Source organism: Haliotis rubra, unplaced genomic scaffold (genome assembly GCF_003918875.1).
Source record: "Haliotis rubra isolate DU_JTF1 unplaced genomic scaffold, ASM391887v1 Scf198, whole genome shotgun sequence".
Lineage (NCBI taxonomy): Eukaryota > Metazoa > Mollusca > Gastropoda > Lepetellida > Haliotidae > Haliotis > Haliotis rubra.
Window position 1 is genome coordinate 138,279 of NW_025765980.1, and position 27,773 is coordinate 166,051.

The 27,773-nt window shown below is 39.3% G+C and overlaps 1 protein-coding gene across 1 annotated transcript; it reads left to right on the forward strand.

Moving 5' to 3' along the window:
• The first annotated feature begins 428 nt into the window (after positions 1-428).
• Positions 429-27,773, forward strand: LOC124275066 (phosphatidate cytidylyltransferase, photoreceptor-specific-like). The gene is made up of 11 exons (XM_046710539.1): positions 429-602; positions 12,904-13,040; positions 14,176-14,272; positions 20,610-20,786; positions 20,964-21,083; positions 21,378-21,460; positions 21,963-22,119; positions 22,917-23,069; positions 23,213-23,347; positions 24,911-25,014; positions 25,888-27,773. Exons 1-11 carry the CDS (start codon positions 552-554, stop codon positions 26,015-26,017), a joined length of 1,344 nt encoding a protein of 447 aa, XP_046566495.1. The 5' UTR covers positions 429-551; the 3' UTR covers positions 26,018-27,773.

Sequence of the window (27,773 nt, forward strand, 5' to 3'; positions counted from 1 at the left end):
GTGAACATTGTTGGCAAGGGGATCGGTTGTCAGGGAAGATGATTAAAGTGGTGACCGGGTGGTCAAATCAATGCCGCTAGATTTCGACGGTGTATTGATCGGGATATCAACGAATGATTTCCTTTTATAACACACGACGATTTACAGGCTAACGCAATATGTTATGACTGCTTTGGTAACTAGATTCACAGACGTTCTGAAAACATAATATTAATGCATTTTGTCCAAAAACGTAAATACAAACATGCATGTATTCATTAATTTATTGAGAAATATGTATGGTGGTGCATACAGCAAACAAGTAAAATGTATAGCTTCGTTATATTCGAGTGCTTTATGTCTCTAAATTAGTCCACGCGTTGTCGCTTAACGTCTCCAACAAAGGATACTAGTCGTTTCGAAAATAGCATTTGCTCCTTCCGCTGTTCGCGAGATTATACGAGATCGAAAGGGCACCTGTGGAAACAGGCAAACCAAGATCACTGAGAGGGCTACCTCTTCGTTTATTTTTCGTGCAATAATAGCTATTTGGGGCTGATCAAACCGGCCTCATGGCAGAAATCAGGCAAAGAAATGTGACAAGTGCAGAGCAGCCGGCAGAGGTGAGATTGGTTCTCGTTATGATACATGTTTTGGATGGGAAGTCAGCCAAAACACGGAAAACTGGTCATCATAAAATCAGAATAAATTTGCAAAATTATTGCGAAAATTGATCTTCGCTGAATTCCTTGAAATCATATGCTTTCGATTCCTGTGACAACACGTGAGTGTTTGTTTGGGTTTCACATAAGTTCGTTTGTGTAAATTGTAATATATTCACGTGAACCTCTTGTATAATATTTGACGGTGTTTATGTGATGGCACGAACTCATGATCCAATAATCGTGAATGTGTTGTGATAAAAATAGATGTTAGTGGCAAGTCAAGAATGCTCATACAATTCGAAATGTTCTCAAAACAGTGTTGTCAGCACGAGTAGCATTTCTCTAGTACCATAGGTACTGAACTTCATTGAATGACTTGCACTATTACTGGTATGATTCTATATTGATAAACGTGCTAAGCTTAGTTTCATTTTAAAGGGGAGGTAATACTGTTTAAATCAGTAGCATAAACCTAAAATGAATCGGCATATGACATGTATGAATGTTCAGATTACTTTATGATATGTGGTGTGTGAAATGTGCTTTCATAAGGAACAAGTTTATGAAACATTGTGCTAAAAGAGATAGTGAAAGGGACAGCATGTCAACTGTTGAGTGAGTTGTGACAATGTGGCAGAGGTACTAGGCTAGGCGCAGGGAGCTCTGGGTAGGAGAGTGATTGGCTTCATACGACTGGGGATTATTTATATTGATACTATAAGGGGTGGTGGGGTAGCCTAGTGGTTAAAGCATCCGCTCATCACACCGAAGACCTGGGTTCGATTCTCCACATGAGTACGGAGTGTGAAGCTGATTTTTGGTGCCACCTGCCGTGATATTGCTGGAATATTGTTAAAAAGGGCATAATCACTCAGTTGACACCTTGCAGACTCATATCACGGACAAGTCACCATCTGATGTATGTCTTAGTCTGCACTCTGTTGTAATCAGCAGTTCGAGGTGCAGGGTGACCTCAGCTTTAAGTATTTAGAGGACATGACCACATGCCAGGGATGTCATGATACATAAGTTTCATGAATTGATGCGTATCATGATACTCATGTCACTATTCGATACTTATCGTGATGATACATATTTTTGTGGCATTATTGTGTAAATTTAGTTACATTTTGAACATTAATATTTCATATATTATAAGTGTCCATGAAAAGATCAACATTTTATACTCTCAGAGATTAAAAAGTTCTAATTTCCCATCTTTGTGCATAAAAAATCATTTATAACTCTCATAACATAAAAAAACATGATACAATTTGCAAAATGTAAATGATACATAATCATATTTAACCGATACTTTAAAACTAAATATCGATACAGTTTTGAATGTATCGATAATTGTATCGTCTTAGAAAAAGTATCGATGCATTGATGTATCGTGGCATCCCTACCACATGCCTTTCATGGCCATGCTGTGACTAACATGTAATTGGTGATATTACCTGACTATTGATTCAAGATATGTATACATGTAGTAACATTGTTCAGTCATTATTGTGCTGTATGGATCAGTGGAACAGTTACTTTAAACTTGTTGAATACTATTATCATTACTACCTGGTAAGAAATATGCCAAGATGAGTTTGACAGTCTCTCCTGCCACTAAGATATCCTAAACCATGAAGATCCGGATTAGAATTGGTCTTTTGCAATCCATGCTTGTCATAAGAGGCATTAACGGGATCACTGACAGGCTCACTGACATCGTTGAGCTTTTCCCAATGCTCATGATGTTAATCACTGGATTGTTTGGTCCAGGCTTGATTATTTTCAGACCATCACCATATAGCTGGAATATTGCTGAGTGCAGCTTTAAACAACAAAACCAAAAACCGAAACATTTAGTTATCTAAAAATATTAAAACTACTGTATTATACATACCACAGCAGCATTAAAGTTATCGGAGGCTGACAGTGACACTGTTGCCCCAGGAATTATGTCATCCTCACACTTTCACTATATTAGTTCAGGGCAAAATAATACTGCAGTTGATCAAACATTTCTTAACTGTACATATATGTGTCATTGTGTGTGTCCAACATTTGTCCAAGGCAGCAATAACAGCGTTTTACATGACGCATGATTCCTGCGTATTTGACGCAACAATTTTGTTAATGACTTTCAAATTAGTTATCATACGAGTCAAGCTTGACGCAGGTTTTATAGGTGGGCCTCACAATTCAGTTCAATAAAATTGATTTGATAAGCAAAAAATGATATTGTTCGATGATAGTTTGACTTTTACAGAGCTGTCAGATTGTTCCAGAGAACTCAGAGGAGACAGTAATCCTGGCTGCTTGAATTGAACAATGCTGTAGTTTCATTTGGTGGTGTGACATACACAGTTACATACTGAGAATGATAAACACAAAGAAATATTAAATGTTCATGACTCCCAAATATTGAAAATGACTCCCAAAATAAATATTGTGAGTCACCATGACTCCCATTTTTAAAAGTCTGTGTAAAACCCTGCAATAATATTTTTGTAGTATATGCAGACAGATTGAATTCATAAATTACTGAGTGGTCAGTGATTCCAATAGGTTGTGAAGTAATTCAATGCAAATGAAACCTTGTGTCCATTTCACATGTCTTGCTTTTACTATTTGTATTGTAACCACTGATTGTGTGAAGCCCATTTCTGGTGTCCCCCGCCATGATGTTGCTGGAATATTGCTAAAAGCGGAGTAAAACTAAACTCAGTCAGTCAGTCAGTGTAACCACTGTAACCAAAAAAGAGTTTTGATATCCGTTGGTCTTAAAATTGTATAATACATGTATTTAACTGAGATTACCATAAAACATATCCTAGGAAAAATGTTGGGGTTGTGTACTGGTAAACATATTGTATTTCAATGTGAAGCCCATTTCTGGTGTTCCCTGCCGTGATATTGCTGGAATATTGCTAAAAGTGGCGTAAAACTAAACCCACTCACTCATAGGAAGCCTCCCATTTGTTGCATGTAGTGCTCATACTTATAATCAGTGCTCACAGATCACCATCAACATCATGAAGTAGACAATAACTTACAAGCTATGAGCAATTACGGATTATATGTCTCTTGATTTATGTCGCAAGCTATTAAGCTAATTCCTGAAACAGCCAAGCAAATGTGATCCAGCGGTTTAATACCAACCGAGCAATGTTATACATGTACTAATAACCCTCTCTCCCATCCTGTCTGATGACAATGGTCATTGGGCTTGAACTGCTTTATAACTCATCCTAGATAAAAGTTTGTATTTGGTATGTATGGTAAACATGGTAAATATACATACTCAATGTGTGCAGGAGTCAAAGCTTTGTGTCCTTGATGAATGTTGACCTGACCGGAATATGACAGGGATTTATCGGGACTTGCTACAATGCCCCAAGTCTGTGCTTAATGTAGTGTGGGCATTGGTTCAAATCTTATAATTGATGATTGGTTCATTACAACTGATCCACCTCGAAAATAATTGGTTAGCGTCATTTATCAAATTTTCCTGGTTATGTTTGTTAATGCACCAAAAATATAGAAAGAAAAGATGCAGATTTTTCGAGTTTTTTGCAAATTGCACAATATGCATTTGCAAATTTCACATCTTTAAACATGTTAAAGGATGAACATAGAGATTTTTTCTGGGTTACATCTTCTTTTTATTCTTCTTATTCAAGAAGTGTTCCAAAATTGTTTGTGTTCGATTATGAGAAAACATGATCGATTGCTTGGTCGTTTAGTCATTGTGACCAATCTTCGATTAGCTCAATTAATCATACCACTAGTTGAATGTCAGTAAAAATCCAAAATTGGAATGAAATATTTCCCATGTTGTCATATAAACATGATAAACTTAAAAGAATGTTTTGAAGAGGAGACTTGGATTTCACTGATAACCCATATAGACGAAGTTCATGATTCGTTACTGTTGTTGCATTGAATACCATGATTAAATTATATGTTACACTGACTACAGGAACACAACCACTTTTTAATAAGATCACATTTTGCCTGAAATAACAAGTTTTTCCTGTTTGCCTGAAACTGGTACTTTGTCGAACAACCTAGGTAAATGCCAGCTCAATTCATCATGATATATAACGTGAAGTGTGCAGGGGTGGAAATAACCCATTGCCCGACGTCCGAGTCCAGTGTTTTTTTCTGTCAGGCAAGCAAATTTGTATATCACACTGTACCGGTGTCCAGTTGACTTTCCAATGTTAATTATGTTGTTTATTTAAAAAATCAGCAAGAAAACGGTCGGTATAGTGGAAAAATTATCAGGGCAAGTGACATTACATGTGCCACTGTACCGGAGTACACTATCAATTTTAAAGTTATTTCCACCCCCTGGTGTGTACCGGTATTATGGAAATACAACAGTTGTTTTCATTAGGCGGTTGCACATGATTAATATTGAATTAACAAATGTGAGTTTTGTCATTTGTTTGTTTGTTGTTTAATGCCACGTTCAGCAATTTTCCAGTTATATGAAGGTGGTCTGTAAATAACAAATCTGGACCTGGCAGTCCAGTGATTGACATCATGAGCATCGATCTACATGATTTGGATGCAATGACATGCACCAACCAAGTCAACAAGTCTTACGACCCAATCACATTAGTCGCCTCTTACTAGTCTTAGGACAAGCATGAGTTGCTGAAAACCAGGAATTATGACGTAAACATTCCCTCTGGATTATGGTAGCCTTATTCCTGTGGATACACAGAATACATACAGAAAATCAACAACACGACTGTCTAGTTTATCTAGTGGCACCAGCGTGGCAATACAGGATGAAGGGAGATAACTCAGGGGGTAGATTAGGTATACCACTAGGAATAGCTATGACTTAGTGTTAAAATTTCTTTTGATTTTCTGTATGTATTCTGTGTATCCACAGGAATAAGGCTACCATAATCCAGAGGTAAGTTTACTAACAATTACTAACAATACATGTAATTGTTCCTTTCTAACCTGGATTTTCACGCGTCTGGTGTTGTCAACTTTCATAGTAAAAGTGAACTACACGATAGATAAAACTCATACACATATCTTATCTTGTAATGTAATACATGTAGTTAAAAAGGAAACACACATTAAGTTATATTGTCAGCAGAATGTTTTTAATCATGCAACCTCGATAAAGTGAGGTAAGATATTCCAAACAACAGTTACCATGGTTACATACTGTACGACTCATTAAAATATTTTTCAAAAGTCTAGAATGTAAGTTCCCTGTCTGAAACTAGTGATTTGATGTGTTGTAAGTGGCTAGTGTCTACTTCTTGTCAGTCATTTTATTGGTCAGTTAAAATTTGCATACCGATGCAGGGATTGGGAAAGAGTACTTTGACAATGGGCCATTTTCAGGATTATAAGACATTTTCTGAATTTAGAATGAGCCCAAACCCTTGTATCAATAGTAATCTTCAAAATTTTAATTGGCATTTTTTATTCTAATATGCAAAATGGCCGATGGCCCCTGCCTTTCCCAATCCCTGCTGATGGTACATGCAATAATGATACCTTGGTCTTTGTCACAGTCTGTGTATCTGTGGTGAGCTCTACATCTGATTTTAATCAGCGGTTATCTGAAGTTAATCTTAAGAGGATAAATATTGTTTGGTTTATTAAACAGATTTATTGTCATTGTTAAGCAAATTTATGTTTATGATTTTGCAGTGTGCAAGGTATTCTTAGCCTCGTCTTTCAACAAGACTTCGGGTTGTAGACAGATTGCAATTAAGGTAGCTGATCACTGTGTTGGATTAACAGGTCTGATAAACGAGTGATTTCCGCCATTTGTTACAGATTAGATGTGTTGGAGTCTGAGTGCGAGGCTGTCAGATTTTGTGGTGAAAATAGTCTTGATTGATCGGTTCCGATCATTAGTGTCAGATAAGGCCTATTGTCGGATTAATGAGTGGTGGTTCAATAGAACGTTAATGTAATTAGCAGCCCTTATGCATCCAGCCTCGTGAAATACTTGTACTCAATGTAATACTTGATGTTACATATATAGTTAACTACCATATAAGGCTATTGATAATGAAATTCATTATATTTTTGTTTGTCCTGTTTATCATGATATATGTCTAAAATATTTTCCTTATTACACGTGGGGACTATCAGTCACAGAGAGACTCTTGTAAGAATACCACAGTCCTCTGATGTTTTATTGTTAAAAAACCTGGCAAATTTTGTGAAAGAGGCTGTCAGTCTACGATCGTCATATCTTTAAAATTTAGGAAATGCAGCACCAATTGTAAATATTTGCATGTAATATGTACATGGCCTTATTACTGAAATAAATTAATGAAATATAAGATGATGTTTTAATTGTATTGTGATGTTAGGTCAGAATGACTAGAAAAGGCATCATGATGATCGTGACTAAAGATTGTGGACATTTTTTGTCAATTGTGGTTTTCTAAGGAGGTGATGATAATCAGTGCAGTTTTCTGATTGGGAGTTCTAAATGGTCGTTCTGTACTGTACACTAGAGGTTGTGACAACACTGAAAGAGTCTGCACACAAAGTTGACGCCAAGGTTTTTACACCCGGTCACAGGTGGGCTCGATCCCGGCACCTCAAGCTCGCTGGATCACTAGCCTGGTGCCTTAGACAGCTCATCCACCATGCCCCAGAATATTGCTAAAAGCGGAGTTCTAAATGATAGTGATACTGGGTAATGTCCAACTTAGAAGTATATTCAACAAAGAAGAATATAAAGTCCAACATAGAAGTATATTTTACCTCGACTCACAGAAATGGGGGTCCCGGAGACCCTAATTATTAGTTTTCAGGGTTCCAGCAGGCAGTACAAGGGTCCTGTGATGTAACTGTTTAGAGAAGTGTATGGTTTGATGATATCTTTAGAGCCTGGAATGAATTATTGATCATGTGGACCGATGGTTGAAATGATGTAACTGCTCTGAAACAACCAAACATTTAGCTAAGTCATAGAGGTGGGTACAATGAATAATATTGTCCCTCTGGACGTAGTGAAGTTTTTCTGCATCCTTTCTCTACATTTGTGCAAGCTGGATGCACATTTGCTTGTCGTGTAAAACCCTGTATTCATATTTTGTTCCTGGTGTTTGCTATAATAAGTGGAAAACTGTTGTCTTCTTTCTCATGTATAGTGTGGACTACAGCATAATGTACGTTCATAGAAGTTTCAGGAAATATTGCTGTGCCAAATATATAGTGCAGTGAAACACCACATCTTATCACTTCAGGTGAATGAACATTAAACTGTGACATTTGTGATTAAACGTCACTTGACATGATAATTTACAACAGTACTTGTATTTACTGTATGTGAGGAGGTGTTTTATATACAGACATCTGCCAATCAGTTCACATGGAATTCAAGTATGCAGTCAATGAAATCTTCAATAAAATATGAAATGAAATGAATATGGGAGATATATAATCCTATAATAAGTCCACCTGTACAATGTACACATGTATAACACAGCTGCGTGTAGTTGTAGGAATGATAGTTGGACACCACATGGCTGACGTTGTTTAAACCCATTATTTGACTCGCCTAAGTGGTATTGCGGCCATACATTACATGTGCCGAGCAGTATTTGTGGTTGCATTTGTATTTGTAATTATCATTGTCTTATTATCTTAGCCATGAAGGTGCGGTGGGGTAGCCTTGTGGTTAAAGCGTTCACCCGTCACGCCGAAGGCCTGGGTTTGATTCCCCACATGGGTACAGTGTGTAAAGCCCATTTCTGGTGTCCCCACCAGAGGGGCGTAACACCATATTCACTCAGCCATGAAGTGGTCCAGGGTATATATATTTTTGGGTATCTGGTGGTCAGGCTCGCTGACTTGGATGACACATCGTATCCGAACTGCGTAGATCGATGGTCATGATGTTGACCACTGGTTTGTCTGGTCCAGATTCGATTATTTACAGACCGGTGCCATATTGCTGGAATATTGCTGAGTACGGTGTTAAACCACAAGCCAACCAACTGTTGGTAAAAATAAGCAGTGTTCATTAAATTTGGTTAATAGTATTATAAATAAGGCAAAAATAAATTGGAGTTTTAAACTAGTTGCATTAAAGCTGGAACCAGCATCAAAGGGTTTATACATATATATTTGTTAAAACACAATGCGATTGTAGTCAAATGTAACATGTTATGTTCTGGATTATGCTTCCTCAGTGAGGTACAGATTCTAGTCGTCTTTTGCACGGAGTTGTATCAATGGCCCATAGCTTCCTTTGTACCCCATGCTTGTCTCCTTGTGGGAATTCCAGGGAAGAACAGGTCCCCTGTACCCCATGCTTGTCTCCTTGTGGGAATTCCAGGGAAGAACAGGTCCCTGTACCCCATGCTTGTCTCCTTGTGGGAATTCCAGGGAAGAACAGGTCCCAGTACCCCATGCTTGTCTCCTTGTGGGAATTCCAGGGAAGAACAGGTCCCCTGTACCCCATGCTTGTCTCCTTGTGAGAATTCCAGGGAAGAACAGGTCCCCAGTACCCCATGCTTGTCTCCTTGTGAGAATTCCAGGGAAGAACAGGTCCCCAGTACCCCATGCTTGTCTCCTTGTGAGAATTCCAGGGAAGAACAGGTCCCCAGTACCCCATACTTCCAAACAGAAACAGGTTCTGAGTACATATTTCCTTATTTGAAGTCATTCCCTGATGGAATGAGCTATAGCCAGTATAATCAAGCACCTGTTGTCCCCTGTCAGCAACACTGTGACAGACACACAGGATCAATTGTCATCATCCTGCTGATAAGGGGACATCCTGAATGCACTGTAACGGAATCACTATCGACATGGAGGCTGTAGGAGGATGTTGAGCTGATCCAGGCAGTGTCAGTGCATGGAGCTGTGAGAGTCGCCAGACCTTGGTGACTCCGCCTTAAATCTGGATAATCTCGTGATAGCATGACCAGTGAGCTTCTTACAGCTGGAATCAAGTTCTGATCCTCAGATAAAAAAAAGAAATGAAAAATTCTTTTTCTAGTTTATCAGGGAATGAGTTATCTGAATGAGAATAAGGGCAGACTTTCCCGATACATTTTATTTGTTGCAATGTGGTGACTAAGACATGTTTAATCACTTAAGAACAAATTTAAAATGTTCTGGATTATGGCCCATTCCTCCTTTGTACCCCATGCTTGTCTCCTTGTGGGGAATTCCAGGGAAGAACCAGGTCCCCTTTGTACCCCATGCTTGTCTCCCTTGTGGGAATTCCAGGGAAGAACAGGTCCCCTGTACCCCATGCTTGTCTCCTTGTGGGAATTCCAGGGAAGAACAGGTCCCTGTACCCCATGCTTGTCTCCTTGTGGGAATTCCAGGGAAGAACAGGTCCCAGTACCCCATGCTTGTCTCCTTGTGGGAATTCCAGGGAAGAACAGGTCCCCAGTACCCCATGCTTGTCTCCTTGTGAGAATTCCAGGGAAGAACAGAACAGGTCCCAGTCCCCACCCCATGCTTGTCTCCTTGTGAGAATTCCAGGGAAGAACAGGTCCCCAGTACCCCATACTTCCAAACAGAAACAGGTTCTGAGTACATATTTCCTTATTTGAAGTCATTCCCTGATGGAATGAGCTATAGCCAGTATAATCAAGCACCTGTTGTCCCCTGTCAGCAACACTGTGACAGACACACAGGATCAATTGTCATCATCCTGCTGATAAGGGGACATCCTGAATGCACTGTAACGAATCACTATCGACATGGAGGCTGTGGGAGGATGTTGAGCTGATCCAGGCAGTGTCAGTGCATGGAGCTGTGAGAGTCGCCAGACCTTGGTGACTCCGCCTTAAATCTGGATAATCTCGTGATAGCATGACCAGTGAGCTTCTTACAGCTGGAATCAAGTTCTGATCCTCAGATAAAAAAAAGAAATGAAAAATTCTTTTTCTAGTTTATCAGGGAATGAGTTATCTGAATGAGAATAAGGGCAGACTTTCCCGATACATTTTATTTGTTGCAATGTGGTGACTAAGACATGTTTAATCACTTAAGAACAAATTTAAAATAAAAAAAGATTCATCTCAAAATATCTTCTACTGGGGAATTGCAGTTCAGAAGAATTACTATCTGTCTTCAAAAGTGTTTCCATCCTTTCAGCAAAATGGATTTTTCTACCATAGTTTCAAATGTTTGTTTTACTAGCAAATTATGATATCACAGCCATCAGGTAGAAATATTGTGTGATGGTAAGCATGGTAATGAATAAATGATTATATATACATATATGTTATTTTTAGCTGTACAACTCTCTTCTAATTAGCTATGTTAGACCAAGGTTGACGTAACGGATCACATGGTCACACCTATTGAGGTTTTGCTAGTATGTCGTCACACTCCAGTGTTGTTACATTTCAATCACTTGATTGTTTCATCTGGGTCAAATAGGGGCGGTGGGGTAGCCTAGTGGTTAAAGCGTTTGCTCGTCACACTGAAGATCCAGGTTCGATTCCCCACATGGGTACAATGTGTGAAGCTCATTTCTGGTGTCCCCCGCCGTGATATTGCTGGAATATGCACTCACCACTCACTCCACTCACTCCACTCACTCACCACTCACTCACTCACTCACTCACCACTCACTCACTCCACTCTCACTCACTCACTCACCTCCACTTGCTCGCTCACTCACCACCTTCACTCCCTTTCCTTCTCTCTCACTCACTCACTCACCTCACCACCTCACTCACCTCGCTCACTCACTCACTCCACTCACTCACTCACTCCTCACTCACTCACTCCTCACCACCGCTCGCTCACTCACTTTCTCACACACTCACTCCCTCACCACTCACTCACTCACTCACCTCCTCACTTGCTAAAAGCGGCGTAAAACTAAACTCACTCGCTCACTCACTCACTCACTGGAGTCATATAGCTGGAATCTTTGCCAAGTCCAGCTATAAAGATTAAAACAACTTCAAACAATGATCCTGTTTTGAATAACCTCTGATTCTGTGCTGCCGTCTGCACAACCAAGATAACAGAAGCGAAAGAGCTGGAGGTATCTTATGTTGTCATAGAAAACCTGAATTAAATATACCCAGCACAATCCATACAAGTCTAGAATATGTGGCGAAGGCTAGATTACCACAGTTTCTGAACATCCAGAAAGTCTCAGGGCTTCTTTTTATTATATTTTGTTAACAGAATTAGGAACTGTTTTCTGTAAAATATGATCATTTCAGAAACTACACGTTCTTCTAAGGGTATCTGGAACTGACCTGACAGTCACGTTGCTTGTGAAGGCCACTGACAGTCACGTTGCTTGTGAAGGCCAAAGTTATCTCTGTGATTACAAGTGTTAAGTTTATAAACTTAAAAAGTAAATCTTGTTTTGCTAGTTTGAGTTTGTAAACACGTGATCATTGCAATCTATTTGTTGTTTTATCTTCTAGTCAATGCATTAAATTTCACAGGGTGGAAACATAATGTCTTCACTTGTCGTCCAACATTATTTTCCCTAACCTTTTTGTGTCATACTTGTTTTTTTGTTCAGTCAAGGCCCAAAACTGACATTCATTTGTCATTATTATAACTCTTTCCTGTGAATTGATAAAAGATATGGCCATGTCATGCAGGTTTTAACCTTCATGATATAGCCTGTATTCAGTGTGTTCAACAGATCAGGCAGCTTTCATTGAACATTTTATAGTGCTTATGTAATATCCTGCTGTATATCAGATATGGCTGCTGTTATGTCATGCTTTCCTCACAACTTACTATTCCTGGAGACTGGGTCTTTCACCTGATAAAGGTGTACAAAAGACTTGTTTGTGATAAACATAAAGGCAGTGTAGAAATTCTACCGCTTTTGAGACAACATAAAACCCACATCAGTTTGTAATCCTGATAAAACAAGAAATAACCATATTAAGACATCCTGAATTAATGCCTGAAGTAAGACATCCAGATGCAGCTGGCTGGTAACTGAAATAGTTTCTGGAGGCATGCATCATGGCAGTCCTCATTAATCTTGTACCATGTTGTCATGAAAGCACTTTCATGTGCGATGATGCGTCATTCTGTCAGTGATACTCTTTCTGATCTCTTCCTAATACAATTTCACTAAATGTCAATGGTTTGCTCATCACGCTGAAGACCCGGGTTCGATTCCCCACATGGGTACAATGTGTGAAGCCCATTTCTGGTGTCCCCCACCGTGATATTGCTGGAATATTGTTAAAAGCGGCATAAACCTAAACTCACTCACTAAATGTCAATGGTTTACATTCACCAGGCCACGTCCGATGCTGCTAAGCGGGAGGAAGAGGAGGATGAGGCCTTGCCGCCGGATCTGTCTGGAGATAAACTAGCCCAAGCTTCTGACAAGACAACCGAAGCTCTCGATTCAGCTCTCAAAGATCTCACTCCAAGGTGACAGACTACATGAAGATACCGTGTACAATATGTGGTCAGAAAGAATGCCCCAAACAGTTTTTCCCAACCAGAATAGGGCCTGTCTTATTTTGCCGTGGAGTTGCATCCCTTGAAACAACAGAAACTCCTTTATTTGGTCGAAATATGGTTCTGGGTCTGTCATCATTCATGCTGGGTGTCCTCAAAGTGGAAAACATCTAACAATTTAAATGACCCAGGTTTTTTCCTCGACTCACAAATATTGGTGTCCTGGTGAGCCCCAATTATTATTAACCGCCTCCGTGGTGTAGTGGTTAGAGCGGCCTGCCCGAGAGCGGAAGGTCGTGGGTTCGATCCCCGACCGCGTCATACCAAAAGACGCTAAAATATGGTACTTGTTGGTCCCTGCCTGGCGCCCGGCATTAATGGGTACAACAAGGACTGGTCGGCTCAGAGTCAGTATAATGTGTCTGTGTGGGGTATTCATGCTTCACTGCGGCATGGTATCTCAGTGAGCTAGCACTAATACCAGCTTAAGCCTGGGCTAGTACAAGCAGCCGCACATACACATACACACGCATGCACGTCGTCATATGAGCGAAATATTCTCAAGCACAACGTTAAACCCAATTTCACCTCACCTCACCCAATTATTAGTTTTAAGGGTCCATGCAGGCACTAAGAGGGTCCTGTGAAGTAACAGTGTAGAGAACTGGATGTGTTGATAATTTGTTTAGAGCCTGGAATGAATCATTGATTATATGGACTGATGGGTGAAATGATGCATGTAACTGCTCTGAAAGAAACAACCAAACACTTAGCAAAGGCATGTGTTGTGGGTACAATGAATAATATTGTGCATCCCTCAGGATGCAGTGAATTGTTTTTCTGTGTCCATTCTCTACATTTGTGCGTACTGGACACACATTTGTGAGTTGCATAAAACCCTGAATCCTTCCTGAATCCCAGAAGTAGAATGTTTGTGCAGCTTAATTTAGTACTTAAAACTTGAAGTTATTACAGGGGGTCATATTATATGTATGGCTGCTTGATGGACAGGGAATGTTATGTGGTTTGTTCTCTGAAAGGTTTGAAGCAACTTGACAGCTGGCTATCAGACTTTTTGAATAAGTTGGCCATGTTTGTGTTTCAGGTGGAGGAACTGGGTGATACGAGGTATATTCACATGGTTGATGATCTTCGCATTTGCATTCATCATCTACCTTGGACCTCTCGCACTGGTTCTCTTGGTAGGTATTACTTGCAGATGACTTGAAGGGAGTGGCCAATATTAGAGTGAGTGAGGGAGTTTAGTTTTACGCCGCACTCAGCAATATTCCAGCTGTATTGCGTCGATCTGTAAATACTCAAATCTGAACCAGACAATCCTGTGACCAACAGCATGAGCATCGATCTACGCAACTGGGATACGGTGACATGTGTCAACCAAGTCAGCGAGCCTGTTAGTTGCTTCTTACGGAAAACCAATTCTAACCCGGGTCTTCATGGGTGCCAAAATTAGAACTCAGTGTAGCAGTAGTATTGAATATATAGAGAATTCTATATTGCCAATAAGCTTCATGCGGGTTGATACAGCTGAAGTAAATATCAAATACTAAGCTCTTCTTTTTACAATCAAGATTTATTATTTGATTGTGAAATACTCCAAGCTTCTTGATTACACCAAAACAAGACATGTTTGCAGTTTAGAATGTAACTATGGTGATCACAATTTTGCTCATTATGACATGCATCAGGTGTTAAGATATATTCAGGGCTCGATTTAAGAAATGTTAACCTACTTGCACCAGGTGCAACCTAAGATAAAACGCAAGTTGCACCAGCCAATTCCACTGCTTTTATTGCAATATGTAATGTCAGAAATATGCTATTGAATTATTTAGATGTATTATTCAGAGTTTACCCATTTAGAAATTGAGTTGCACCTGGTGCAAGTTAGACTAATATCTAGGTTGCACTTTGTAATATTGGACTGCACCAGTGCAAGTAACTAAGCACTAAATCGAGCCCTGTTATATTGTGCAATTTCTAAATCAACCTAATAGCCATCTTCAACATAACAGTCATCCCTCTTGTAGTAACAAACTCAAATGGAGCACTATTATTATTATTATCATAGTTTCATTTGGGCGGTGGGGTAGCCCAGTGGTTAAAGCGTTGGCTCGTCACGCCAAAGACCCGGGTTCGATTCCCCACCTGGGTACAATGTGTGAAGCCCATTTCTGGTGTCCCCCGCCGTGATATTGCTGGATTGTTGCTAAAAGCGGCATAAAACCACACTCACTCACCCACTCATAGTTTCATTACATGCATTTCGACTAAATATATATAGTAAGTGGTCAATTATTTTTTTATTACAGTCAGACCTCGTTAATACGAACACTTTGGTTTTTTAAAAAAAACGTTTGGATAGTGAAACGTTCGTACTGCTGAAACCACAGTATATGCACCGAGTTACTTCCCCTTGATATCTTTCCTTACTATCGAGACTCTGAGGTCAGAGATGAAGCCTATATGTTTATGAAGGAAATTATAAGCTTGTAAAACGTTATTGCTACTACATCCCATACACCATTTAAAAGATCTAATCCTACTGTTGATAAATATGAAGTTTATTTTTATAATGTTATTAAAAAAAATCTATGGCGATTTTTTTCCATTTGAGACATGTCATAACATGCCCGTGCCTTTTCTTTTATATTTTCATTTTACGCCATCAGAAAATTATTATAAAAGATTTCTTAAATAATATGTATGGTCGCCCTATTTCCTCGATATCTGTGGCTTTCCGCCGGTAACATGACATAACGGAAAATACCTCGCTTGCCGCCAGATGAATAACATGGGAGGCTTAATCGCTTGATGTCGGTATCGCTCGAAGCTCTGAACATCAACAACATCACTGAACCCTTGCCGAGAGTATTTTCACAGTTGTAAGAAGCGATTTTATTGGATAAACATTGGTTTCTAATGACGCTTTCGCTACAGTCTGCTATATAATCATGTGATTGGTCAAAATCAGAACATGGGACTTAAGTAAACGAAAACTTTTAGATTTAGACGAAAGTTTTGGGTAAAATAATGCTATTTTGAACATATTAAGCAAGAAATCGCTACCTGTACGTGAAATTATGGATTTTATTCATTAGTTTATTCAATTTACATCGTTATTTTGCTCTTTTGACAATGCTATTGTGGACCCGCTGTCGAAGTATGTGTCCGAATCGCTTTCAATAACACTGCTAAAATAGTTTATAATTTTAATTGCACCGAGCATATATTTCTGGATTGAAGTCTTTCCCAAACAGCATGTTCGTTCGAAATTTCCCTATCACTTATGATAAAGGGATCAAAGGGATGAGTCGCTAAGTCGCTAAACAAACAACGTGTCACTTTGCGGACCAGTCAGCAGCGGTGATCAACTTCAATCGTTCGGATTAACGCAGCTGTTAACAACTTAATTAGTCCAATCCGTTCCGACTGACCAGCGTTCGGAGGCGGAAGCTGAATCATCGGACTAACGAGGTGTCAATTATATACAATATATAGGGAGATGATTTGGTGCCCGGTGAGTAGCGTTCGGAAGTCGGGGGATTCGGATTAACGAGGACCGGATTACCGCGGCCTGACTGTATATCCATCAGTTCATTATTATCATGTTCGTTGTAAACATATTTTACTGTATTGTCTGCTGGCCCACTGCCATCTACAACTACACCGACACCCTGACTTTTTGCACATGTGATAATCCTATTATTTTGGTTACAATCCTGGATTAGCACTGATAATGATTCTTTAGTTTTGTCAACACTAGTGTTGGGAATAGGTTAAAATCTCATAATTGATGATTGCTTCATTACAACCGATCAATCATCAAACATATGAAATTTTCCTGGTTATTTTTGTTACTGCACAAAAACATAAAGAAAAAACATGTTGTTCTTTGGTGTGTGTGTGTGTGGGGGGGGGGGATTTCACATTTTTAAAGGATGTATGGAACATAAATTTCTTGGTGTCTTTAAGATAAATTCCAGCATGACTTAGACCCAGCTTGTAGTGTTCATGAAATGTAACTGACAAACCAACCTTGTGAAAAATATTGTTAATGCAAAAAGTAGTAGTACTACAAATAAGCCTCTAAGCCGCATCTGATGCAAAACCCCCACTCTAGTACTACTAAAGTGTTCCAGAATTGTTCGTGTTCGATTATGAAAACACATAATCAATTGCTTGGTCATTTAGTCACTGCGACCAATCTTCGATTAGTTCAATTAATCACTAGTCAGCGCTCATTTGTTTAACCGAAGTGGTAAATATCCTGGATCACTACAGGATTTCATTACACATTAGCTTGATGGCAATCCACTATGCAGAAATGTTTCCGTCAGGCATCTTGGTAAATAGGATTGTGGGTTTAAATCCTGGGTTGCTCTGATTCTTTTTGTTGATTTGTGAGCACTATTCCAGTATTCGAGGGTTTCACCAAAGTGATGAGACCTATACCACCCCACATGAAGCTGACGTGCCATATTGGAACTGAGATACTGTTCAAAGTGGAATAAGGGGTGGTTGGGTGGCCTATTGGTTAAACAATTCGACTTGTCATGCTGCAGACCCAGGTTTGATTCCCCACATGGGAACAATGTGTGAAGCCCATTTCTGGTGATATTGTCGGAATATTGCTAAAAGCTGCGTAAAACTTTCCCCACTCACTCAAAGTGGAAGAAAGCCCAGCTCCCTCACTCACACAAGTGTTTTTACTCTAGCATATCCACACAATGTCATCCCTCTCTGGATTACAACTTTAGTGTGATCAATATGCATCACTGACTCATGAGACATTAATATTTATAAACATGATCGGTTTTATTCAGCGTCTGGATAATATTCTCTTCAAATCAATATGGCTGCCATAAGCCACAAGAGCAGATGCACATGTGTTGCCTGCTCATTGTATTTAGGTCACCTCCATCATGTCCAAAATATTTTACAGTTCTAGATTTATCTAGATACTCTCAGAGGCTATTATTCAGCCCTTAAGACAAAACTTATGTCAGAACAAATTCTCAAAAAAAAACTATTCATGTTGTTGTAGGTATAACCAATATTAACCAGTGTTATGGCTTTGTAATGCTGTCTTCACTGATAACAGTGCATGAGTGAGTGGGATTTTACACCGCTTTTAGCAATATTCCAGCAATATCACTGCGCGGGCACCAGAAATGGGCTTCACACATTGTACCCATGAGTGGAATGGAACCTGGGTCTTCGGCATGATGAGTGAACGCTTTAACCACTAGGCTACCCCATCACCCCACTGATAACAGAACCAAATAGAGGATTAAAAATGCTTTAGTGCAGTATTTCTCACTCCTGCCTCCAATGTAATGTTAAAATACATTCTTAAATTAGGAAAAATAATAAATGACACAATGAGAAACAATTATCCACAGTTTACCTATCTAGGGATGCATAGTTCCTGAAAATATGAACTAGCCACCAAGTGTCAGGACTTTCCACACAGAAACTATGACAATGGGTACCCGTGGTATAAGTCATGGGACTATTAACCTTCTAGCACCTCACAGGCAGCTTGGGTTACTTGGGGTAATAATGTCCATCATGTTATATGCACTTCGAGCATGTCCCTGTGGCTCTATATAAGTGGCCAATTATAATTTATTTATTTGCTTTTAGCAATATTCCAGCAATATCACTGCGCGGGCACCAGAAATGGGCTTCACACATTGTACCCATGAGTGGAATGGAACCTGGGTCTTTGGCATGATGAGTGAACGCTTTAACCACTAGGCTACCCCATCACCCCACTGATAACAGAACCAAATAGAGGATTAAAAATGCTTTAGTGCAGTATTTCTCACTCCTGCCTCCAATGTAATGTTAAAATACATTCTTAAATTAGGAAAAATAATAAATGACACAATGAGAAAACAATTATCCACAGTTTACCTATCTAGGGCATGCATAGTTCCTGAAAATATGAACTAGCCACCAAGTGTCAGGGACTTTCCACACAGAAACTATGACAATGGGTACCTAGAGGTATAAGTCATATGACTATTAACCATCTAGCACCTCACGGGCAGCTTGGGTTATCCGAGGTAGTAATGTCCATCATGTTATATGGACTTAGAGCATGTCCCTGTGGCTCTATATAAGTGGCCAATTATAATTTATTTATTTATGAATAATATCACTGTAAGAAATAACCACCTCCCTGGTGTAGTGGATAGGGAATTTGCTGAAAGTCTAGGGTTCAATCCCAGACACGTCTTACCAAAATATTTGAAACGATGGTAGTTGTTATTTGAACCTGATCAGTTTTGTTGGTCTTAGACACAATATGTAACAAGTACAAACTGCATTGGCATATGTCATTGGTCATGTACTACAAGTCCAGAGCTCAGAGTAGAAGGTTGTGTAAACTAGTGGTGGTCCGATTAATTGAAATAATCGAAGATTGGTCGCAGTGACTAAACGACCAAGCAAATCGAACATGTTTTCTCATAATCAAATGCAACCAATCTTGGAACACTTGTTTGCATCAACAATATTTTTCACAAGGTTGCTTTTGTCTGTGTCATTAAATTTCCGCTTCATAAGCACAAGCTCGCTCCTAGTCATGATTGAATTTATCTTAAAGAACCAGGAAATCTGTGTTCCTAACATACTAATAATCCTTTAAATATGCAAAATTTGCAAATGGATTTTGTTTAATTTGAAAAACCCAACAAATTACTACGTTTTCTTTTATTTTTTTACAAAGACAACAAGAACATTTGATAAATGGCGCTAACAAATTATTTTCGATGATTGATCAGTTGTAATGGACCAATTATCAATTATAAGATTTTAACCAATTCCCAACACTAGTGTAAACTACCTAACTCTAGGGTAAAAGTGGTCCCTTGAGATATTAGCTACTCCTGGGCAAATGGCAATGTCTGTTCCTCCACAGTATTAAACCATGTATTCAAGTGTAGGGTAGTCAGTAGTGATCAGTAGTTGTGTCTCTCCAGTCTGACAGGCCATGGCATCCTATTGGTTACTGGGGGCGGTGGGTAGCCTGGTGGTTACAGAATCCGCTTATCAGGCCGAGGGCTCGGTTTCGACTCCCCACATGGGCACAATGTGTGAAGCCCATTGCTGGTGTTTCCCCGCTATGATGTTGCTGGAATATTGCTAAAAGCCGTGTAAAACCATACTTACTCACAAAGATTGGTTACTGATTCATCAGGATCCTACAATCGTGGGTTTGAATCCTAGTTGCCACTGATTTAGTGTCAGCATGATATTCATGAGTTTCATTGAAGTTGTAAATGTCGGGGAAGTTCATCACTTCAAACTTTCTTCCTTTATTGACCTGTGGTGATATAACCGGAACAATGTGGAGAGTGGGCTTAGACCTCACTCACTCACTCACTCACTCACTCACCCTACCACTCACTCACTCCACTCACTCTGTAGCCGTGATGGTAGTCTACTGTACTAGGTGTAGAAGGCATTTACCAGTGAAGGATTTCTAGCATCGTGTCAATGTTTCAGGTAATGGGAATCCAGATTAAATGCTTCCATGAAATTATCACCATTGGCTATGTGGTGTACAAGTCCTATGAGCTGCCATGGTTTCGAACACTCAGCTGGTACTTCCTGTTTGCTTCCAACTACTTCTTTTATGGCGAGAGTCTTATTGAGTACTTTGGAGTTCTACTTTCAAGAACGGTAAGTTTCCGAGTTTTGAGGAAATCGTAATTGCATCTTTAAACAAATCAGAAAACTTTTGACAAACTGTCATCCAAGGTAGCTAATTTAACATCAGTTAACAAGAAAGTAGCATATGACAGACTGCTGATATTACGACAGTCAAATGATTGTTATTATTTGGTTTTGTTTTGACAGGAGTTCCTGAGTGCGTTTGTGACTTACCATCGATTCATCTCATTCTCCTTGTATGTCGCCGGCTTTGTTGGCTTCGTGTTCAGTCTCGTCAAGAAACACTACCTCAAGCAGTTCACGCTGGTAAGTGATTGGTGGAAGTGAATGTCCAAATATGGTATTTAGGTGTCACATTGTAAAGGCCTACGTGATAAAATATAGTATGTCTGTTCCCAATCATTAGTGCTGCTGTACATTCTGGATCTGTCTCAGATTGGACACTATTTTGCCCCAAATTCCCTTTCTACAACTCGTTCAAGAGGGTGACCCTGTAAAATACATGACCCTCAGTATCTGAATACCGACCCTTTGAGACCTGCCTCGTCATGATCAAGTACATGAAGGTAAGATAATGTCATGTGTTGGCTGTTGTTTCAGTTTGGCTGGACCCACGTGACGCTGCTGATCGTAGTGACCCAGTCCCATCTTATCATCCAGAACATATTTGAGGGCCTTATATGGTACGTACAGGAGTTGTCCCCATGGGGACTGTTGGTTTCAGGGGACACACTCTTAGTTTGATTATTTGTTGTTTAACACCAAGTATTCAAGCTATATGACTTACCCGGTAAGTCTGTAAGTACATGGCAACTTATTGAATCGGGTGGTCAAGCTCTGAATCTTGGTTGAGTGTGTCATTGTTCACATCCCATAATATCAATCACTAGACTATTTACATCACTACCAGGCTTATAGCTGCTGAATTGCTAGGTGGCAGGTGCGGTGGGGTAGCCTAGTGGCTAAAGCATCCGCTTGTCACACCAAATACCCCGGTTCAATTCCCAACATGGGTACAATGTGTGAAGCCCATTTCTGGTGTCCCCAACATGATATTAGTGGAATATTGCTGAAAGCGGCGTAAAACTAACTCACACACTCACTCACTATTGCTAGATGGCAAGTGACACGAAATAACAAGTTCGTTGTTAATGTTACTTCATGCATGTATTCCTTTCTCCACAGGCTGCTTGTTCCCACATCGATGATCATTTGTAACGACATCATGGCCTATATGTTTGGATTTTTCTTCGGAAAGACTCCCCTCATTAAACTGTCACCCAAGAAGACATGGGAGGGCTTTATAGGTGGCGCCCTCGCAACTATCATATTTGGCATTCTTGTGAGTACAGCTTATATCATTACAGCCAACTGATCTCATAAACTATTCAGTGATCATCCATCCTACTCAAGTAACATTTTCATGATTGAAAAACCTGTCATTGAGGTTGGCAAACTTTTGTATTTTATTATGTGGGTAAACATTATGAACTTGGAGGATTACGTAAGTGGTGACTGTCAAGTGTAGCTCGTTGTATTGGCATGACTCCATGTGATCATGATACGCTATGTGTAAATTCTAGAAACATCTGTAAACGAGAATATACCAGTGAAGGTCCGGGTTAAAATATTGGTCTTCATTAACCCATGCTTGTCGTAAGAGGCTAATGGGATTGGGTGGTCAGGCTCGCTGACTTGGTTGACACATGTCATTGGTTCCCACTTGCGCAGATCAATGCTCATGCTGTTGATCACTGGATTGTCTGGTCCAGGCTCGATTATTTACAGACCGCCGCCATATAGCTGGAATATTGCTGAGTGCGGCGTAACACTAAACTCACTCACTCACTGTAAACTAGAATACAAACCACACTGATTTGCCATAGCACAATGCTGATTCAGCATTATATTTTGTATGTTAAATATTCAACAAAGTTTGAGGAACACACAACAACTAGAAATGTCAGGTTAAATTTGTGGGACCATGGTTACTCATGTGACAACTATTGAAACTCCACTGTAGCTGTTTAGATTGTGGTCAAGACAGTTGCAGTGCACATTAATGCAGTTAAATATTAGTCAGAGTTAAGGACCGCTTGTGTTTTGATCAGTTTCATGACTTCTGTTTCTTTGCTCCAGTTGTCATATGCACTTGTGCAGTTTGACTTCTTCGTTTGCCCCATCCACTACGACGACGTGAAGGGGGCGCTGTCGATGGAGTGTGAGAGAAATCCAGTGTTCAGGATCACAGAGTACAACCTGCCAGAAACCATCCGAGGACTCTTTTCCCTGGTATGGCCGACATGTGTCAATGTTTCGTTTTCATATGCAAGAGAAGTGTAATGCCTTGGTGGTTTTTGCTGCTGCTGCTGTAGTTGTAGTTGTTGTTGTTGCAGCTGGAGTTGTTATAACTAAGACTGTGGCATCCTTTGCAGGCCCAGATTCCATGGACCAGCATCAAGATCTACCCCTTTATCCTCCATTCAGTTGCACTGTCCATGTTCGCCTCCGTCATCGGACCATTCGGGGGATTCTTCGCAAGTGGTTTCAAGAGGGCTTTTAAAATCAAGGTGAGACATACCGATTCGGAAACCAAACAAACGTGCCTCGCTGCTTAAGATTTTATTTTAACGTAACAATATCCAGAGATATATCTAGAAATGACATGTCCTTATCCGTCCGTCCAAGATGATGGGGACAGATTTTCTCAGAAACCGTTACAGATAGGGAAACCAAATTTGGTGTGTGTTTTCAGGACACAAATGCCATGATGGAGTTCAAAAGCGAAAAACCGTGTTACTATTTGTTACAGAGTTATGGCCCTTGTCATGCATTTCTTGACTTAGTGCACGGTATTCCCAATGGGGACATATTTTTCAGAAACCGTTATAGATAGGGAAACCATATTTGGTATGTGTTTTCAGGACATGAATGTCGTGGTGGAGTTAAAATCAGGAAACGTGTGGCGGGGGATATTGATGACCATGTCTTCTTGTTTTCTTCTGAGATAATTTTACAATGAGCATTCATATTGCATTCAGTGCAAATAGTGTAAGCCCTGTAGGTATTCTGAGTAAGAACAGGTCCCGAGCAACATATGATTATCATAAGAGGTGACCAAAGAGACTGGGTGGTCAGGATCGTGTCTTTGTTGATAGTGTGTCATGAAACTCGTCATCACGAGTGCTGCACTCAATGTCTGTCACTGACTTCCTTTTCCAGACACAATTTTTTACAGGCAACCTTCATATTGCTTTGGTGTGGGAGTAGCATAGTGGTTAAAGTATTTGCTCGTCACGCCAAAGACCCAGGTTGGATTCCCCACATGGTTATAATTTGTAATGCCCAATTCTTGTGTCCCTATCATGATATTGCTGGAATATTGCTCAAAGTAGCAAAAAACTGAAATCCACTCACTGACTCATATTGCTGAGATATTGTTAACTGTTGTGTTAAACAACAAGCAAACAAACCTATGTGTTTTCCATGTTGTTACATTATATATAGAGAATCTCACCCAAGTGTCTTCTGATATCAATTATATCAACACGAGTTGATAAAGTTACAAATATCCGAGGCTTGCAGAGTATATTTTTACTTTATCAACGAGTGTTGATATATTTGATATCAGAAGACACGAGGGTGAGATTCTATTTATTATCCAAAATCACTCTTCATTAATTTTCAATGAAAAATGTACATCTCTGAGCATGGTACTGCCATTAGACTTGCAGTGCTGCGATGTCATAGCATTGTGACGTAATCAAGTACATGACGTCATAGCATTGTCAGGGCATTGTACAAAATATACTGTCAAAACGATATCTCCTAGGAGATATCGTTTGATCTCACACAAGCGATATCTCCTGTGGAACACAGTTTTGGATGATAAATTTTCCTGCTAAGATCTCTCTCTCTCTGTTTGTTTATGAAAGTTCAGGAGCAGTCTTAAAACGTTTACAGTTGGGAGTAGCAAACTTAAGCACCAATGATAATTTCATTGGGACAACCATGTATGCCATTAGACAGATGCCAACTCTAGAGTAGATCACTTTTGTTGAGTAATGAAAATAAAAATGAACATGTAACCCTTGATTACTGAGTAATTACTGTTGTGTTATTTGTTTGTGCAGGACTTTGGTGACACAATCCCTGGGCATGGCGGCATCATGGACCGGTTTGACTGTCAGTTCCTTATGGCTACATTTGTACATGTATACCACTTCAGTTTTATCAGGTGGGTAGTCCTGGCCTGGTGCTTGACATGGTGTCCTTCTTATTGTGGATGTTGATCCTTTACTGTTAGAGCCTGACTTGTTCCTAAGGTGAACTTGTCTGTAGTACATGCATGTGTGAGTAGCCTGATAATAATTAAGATACCTTATCATCATGCAAACCAAATATACAGCTTATATATTCAAGATGGGGTTGAGGTGCCTGAAGCACTGTGGTGTTCCCCACATGAGCCTCTTTATGGTGACTCCCTCAACGTGGCATTGCTGGAACATCACTCACTCACTCACTCACTCACTCTCCCAATAACTCACTCACTCATCCACTCACTCACTCACTCTCACTCACTCAGGGAATTCATGTGTGATATGGTGTCTCATTAACAGTTGTTGAAGTCAGTGTAACTGCTCTAGGGCTGGGACAATACACTATGTCACGATACGATACATATCGCGATATTTTACCTGCGATACGATAAGTATCTTGATACATACACCTTGAAAGAATGACTCGGTATCAAGATTTAAAATGATTTATTTCAAGGTATTTGTGTTTGACAATAACACTATTGTAATAAACAAACAAGTAACTCCATCATACTTGCGTATTTTTCTCTAAATAAGTACTGTAACATGTTCAAGATAATACTGTTTTAAAAAAAAGTTGTGTATCGTTTTGTATCGATACACCAGTCCACGATTCGATAGCTGTATCAAACTTAACTGTATCGCAATGCATCGGTGAATCGTCCCAGTCCTAAACTGCTCACTCTCACTCACTTGGAGACTCTGTGGATGTAGTTTCTGGGTTTTCTCGTGTCAGGTCACTCACTTATCATTCAAAGCCTGGATATTTATTAGAAATACTTGTTTTTCAGAATCCCCAACCCACAGAAGTTGCTGCAGCATGTGTTGATGCTGAAGCCCCATGAGCAGCTGCAGGTGTTCAACCTTCTGCGGGATCGACTTGCCGAGCGTGGAATCCTCAACGCCACACACTTATTGTGATCCTTGCTTCAAGAGAATCTTCAACATGTTGTTATTTATTGTTTCATAATATATACAAGTGTCTCATTAGTTGGATTTGGAGGAATTTACAATTAAAGCCTTTTTATGAAGATTTATCCACTGGTAATTGATGTATGTGGCATTGATTATAACAGTAGATGACTGATTTTTTTCCAAACATATAAATGGCATAAATTTATAAGGAAATAACATTTTGATAGTACTGTTAAAATTATCTAAGATTTGAATTCTTGATGTAAGTAGATGGATGGTGTATTCTGAGATCCCATCATTTGAACACTTGTTTCATCGACCATAAATTTTATTGTTGTTTTAGTTGGAAAGTATGTGATGAAAGTCAGTGAAAGAGTAGTTTTATGTGATGAAAATTTATACAGAAATAGAAATTTTTACAAATGGTTGAAATCTCAATTGCATACTGATGTTGGTGTTTTCTCTCATGAATTGTACATAATTAAACACATATTGCAAACAAGAGGTTCCATTTCTGTATGAGTTGATGTATGTCAGATTTTATCACAAGATGTCCATAATGAATGTCGTGAAATATTTAAAGGGGATTTGTGTATGATGTTATGACTGTGGAAATAGAAGCAGACAAGAGTAGATATGTGGTTTACGTGGTGAAGGTAAAAGACTTTCACAAAGATAAATATACTGCTCAAAAGAAGAACACTCGATTTTTTCCTTTGACGATAGTTTATCTGAAAAAGTCAGGTGTTCCTTAACATCTTTTGTTGAGTATATTTAATATTTTCTTAAATGTCTGAAAAATGAACACATGTATCACTAAGACAAATATATGGCATATTTGGATCTTCAAATAATATGTGATTCCAAACATGTCTACATTTAACATGCATGGCACATGTAAGAGATAAAATGATCAAATATGTTTCCGAAGGACACTTGGTCACTTGAACTGTGATGATTTGTTGAGTGATTTTCTGCTAGATATGTCTTACTTTCACTCAAACCTTGTCTATAACTTTAACATATTTGTTGTCGCTTCTTACCAGTTCCCCAATAATATATGTCAGGGGCGGATACAGCATTTTTAGAAAGGGGGGTGCATACTATTGAGAAAAGGGAGGGTGCACATTTCATTTTCACCCGAGTTTCAATGGTCATTTAATAAAATTTCTGAACAAAAGGGGGGGTGCGCACCCCTGCACCCCCCTTTCTGGATCCGCCTATATATATATATATATATATATATCCTGTCAGGAAGATGTCCATATTGACGAGGCTGTATTGTGATGGTTTCAGAGTTACCTCCCTTTGAATGAACTTTGCAGTGATAAAAATGTGGGATGACATATATTTCATAATGTTGTATCCATTTAGATGTAATACAAATTGTATACAATTAACTTGAGGATACTGGGTTAAACACAAGTATCTTACAATTTGTATAGTATTGACTTTGAGGGCTTGGTAAACTATATTTTTTTTACCAGTGAAATCAACTGGTAGTCTGACTAGGTCTATATTGTTAGGTCTAAAGTTACATACTTGCTCCCCTACCATTCCAGATGCTAAATCTAGGTGCAAGTTAAGGTGATATGAAACCTCATTGGATAAATAAATGCGCAGGAAGCCGTGATTTATGAAAAGTTCCTTCATTAGGGACCATTCATAATTTATGGCTAGGGGGAGTGGTGATGATGTTTATGGAGAAGCATGTACAATGTGAATGACACACCCAAAAAAAAATAAATTTATGTACAAAATC

Excerpts from the sequence above, each read along its gene's own strand:
- LOC124275066 (XM_046710539.1), top strand. The coding sequence starts at position 552 with ATGGCAGAAATCAGGCAAAGAAATGTGACAAGTGCAGAGCAGCCGGCA. Across the intron at positions 13,041-14,175 it reads CTCAAAGATCTCACTCCAAG|GTGGAGGAACTGGGTGATAC; the intron begins GTGACAGACTAC and ends TTTGTGTTTCAG. Across the intron at positions 21,461-21,962 it reads ATATTTGAGGGCCTTATATG|GCTGCTTGTTCCCACATCGA; the intron begins GTACGTACAGGA and ends CTTTCTCCACAG.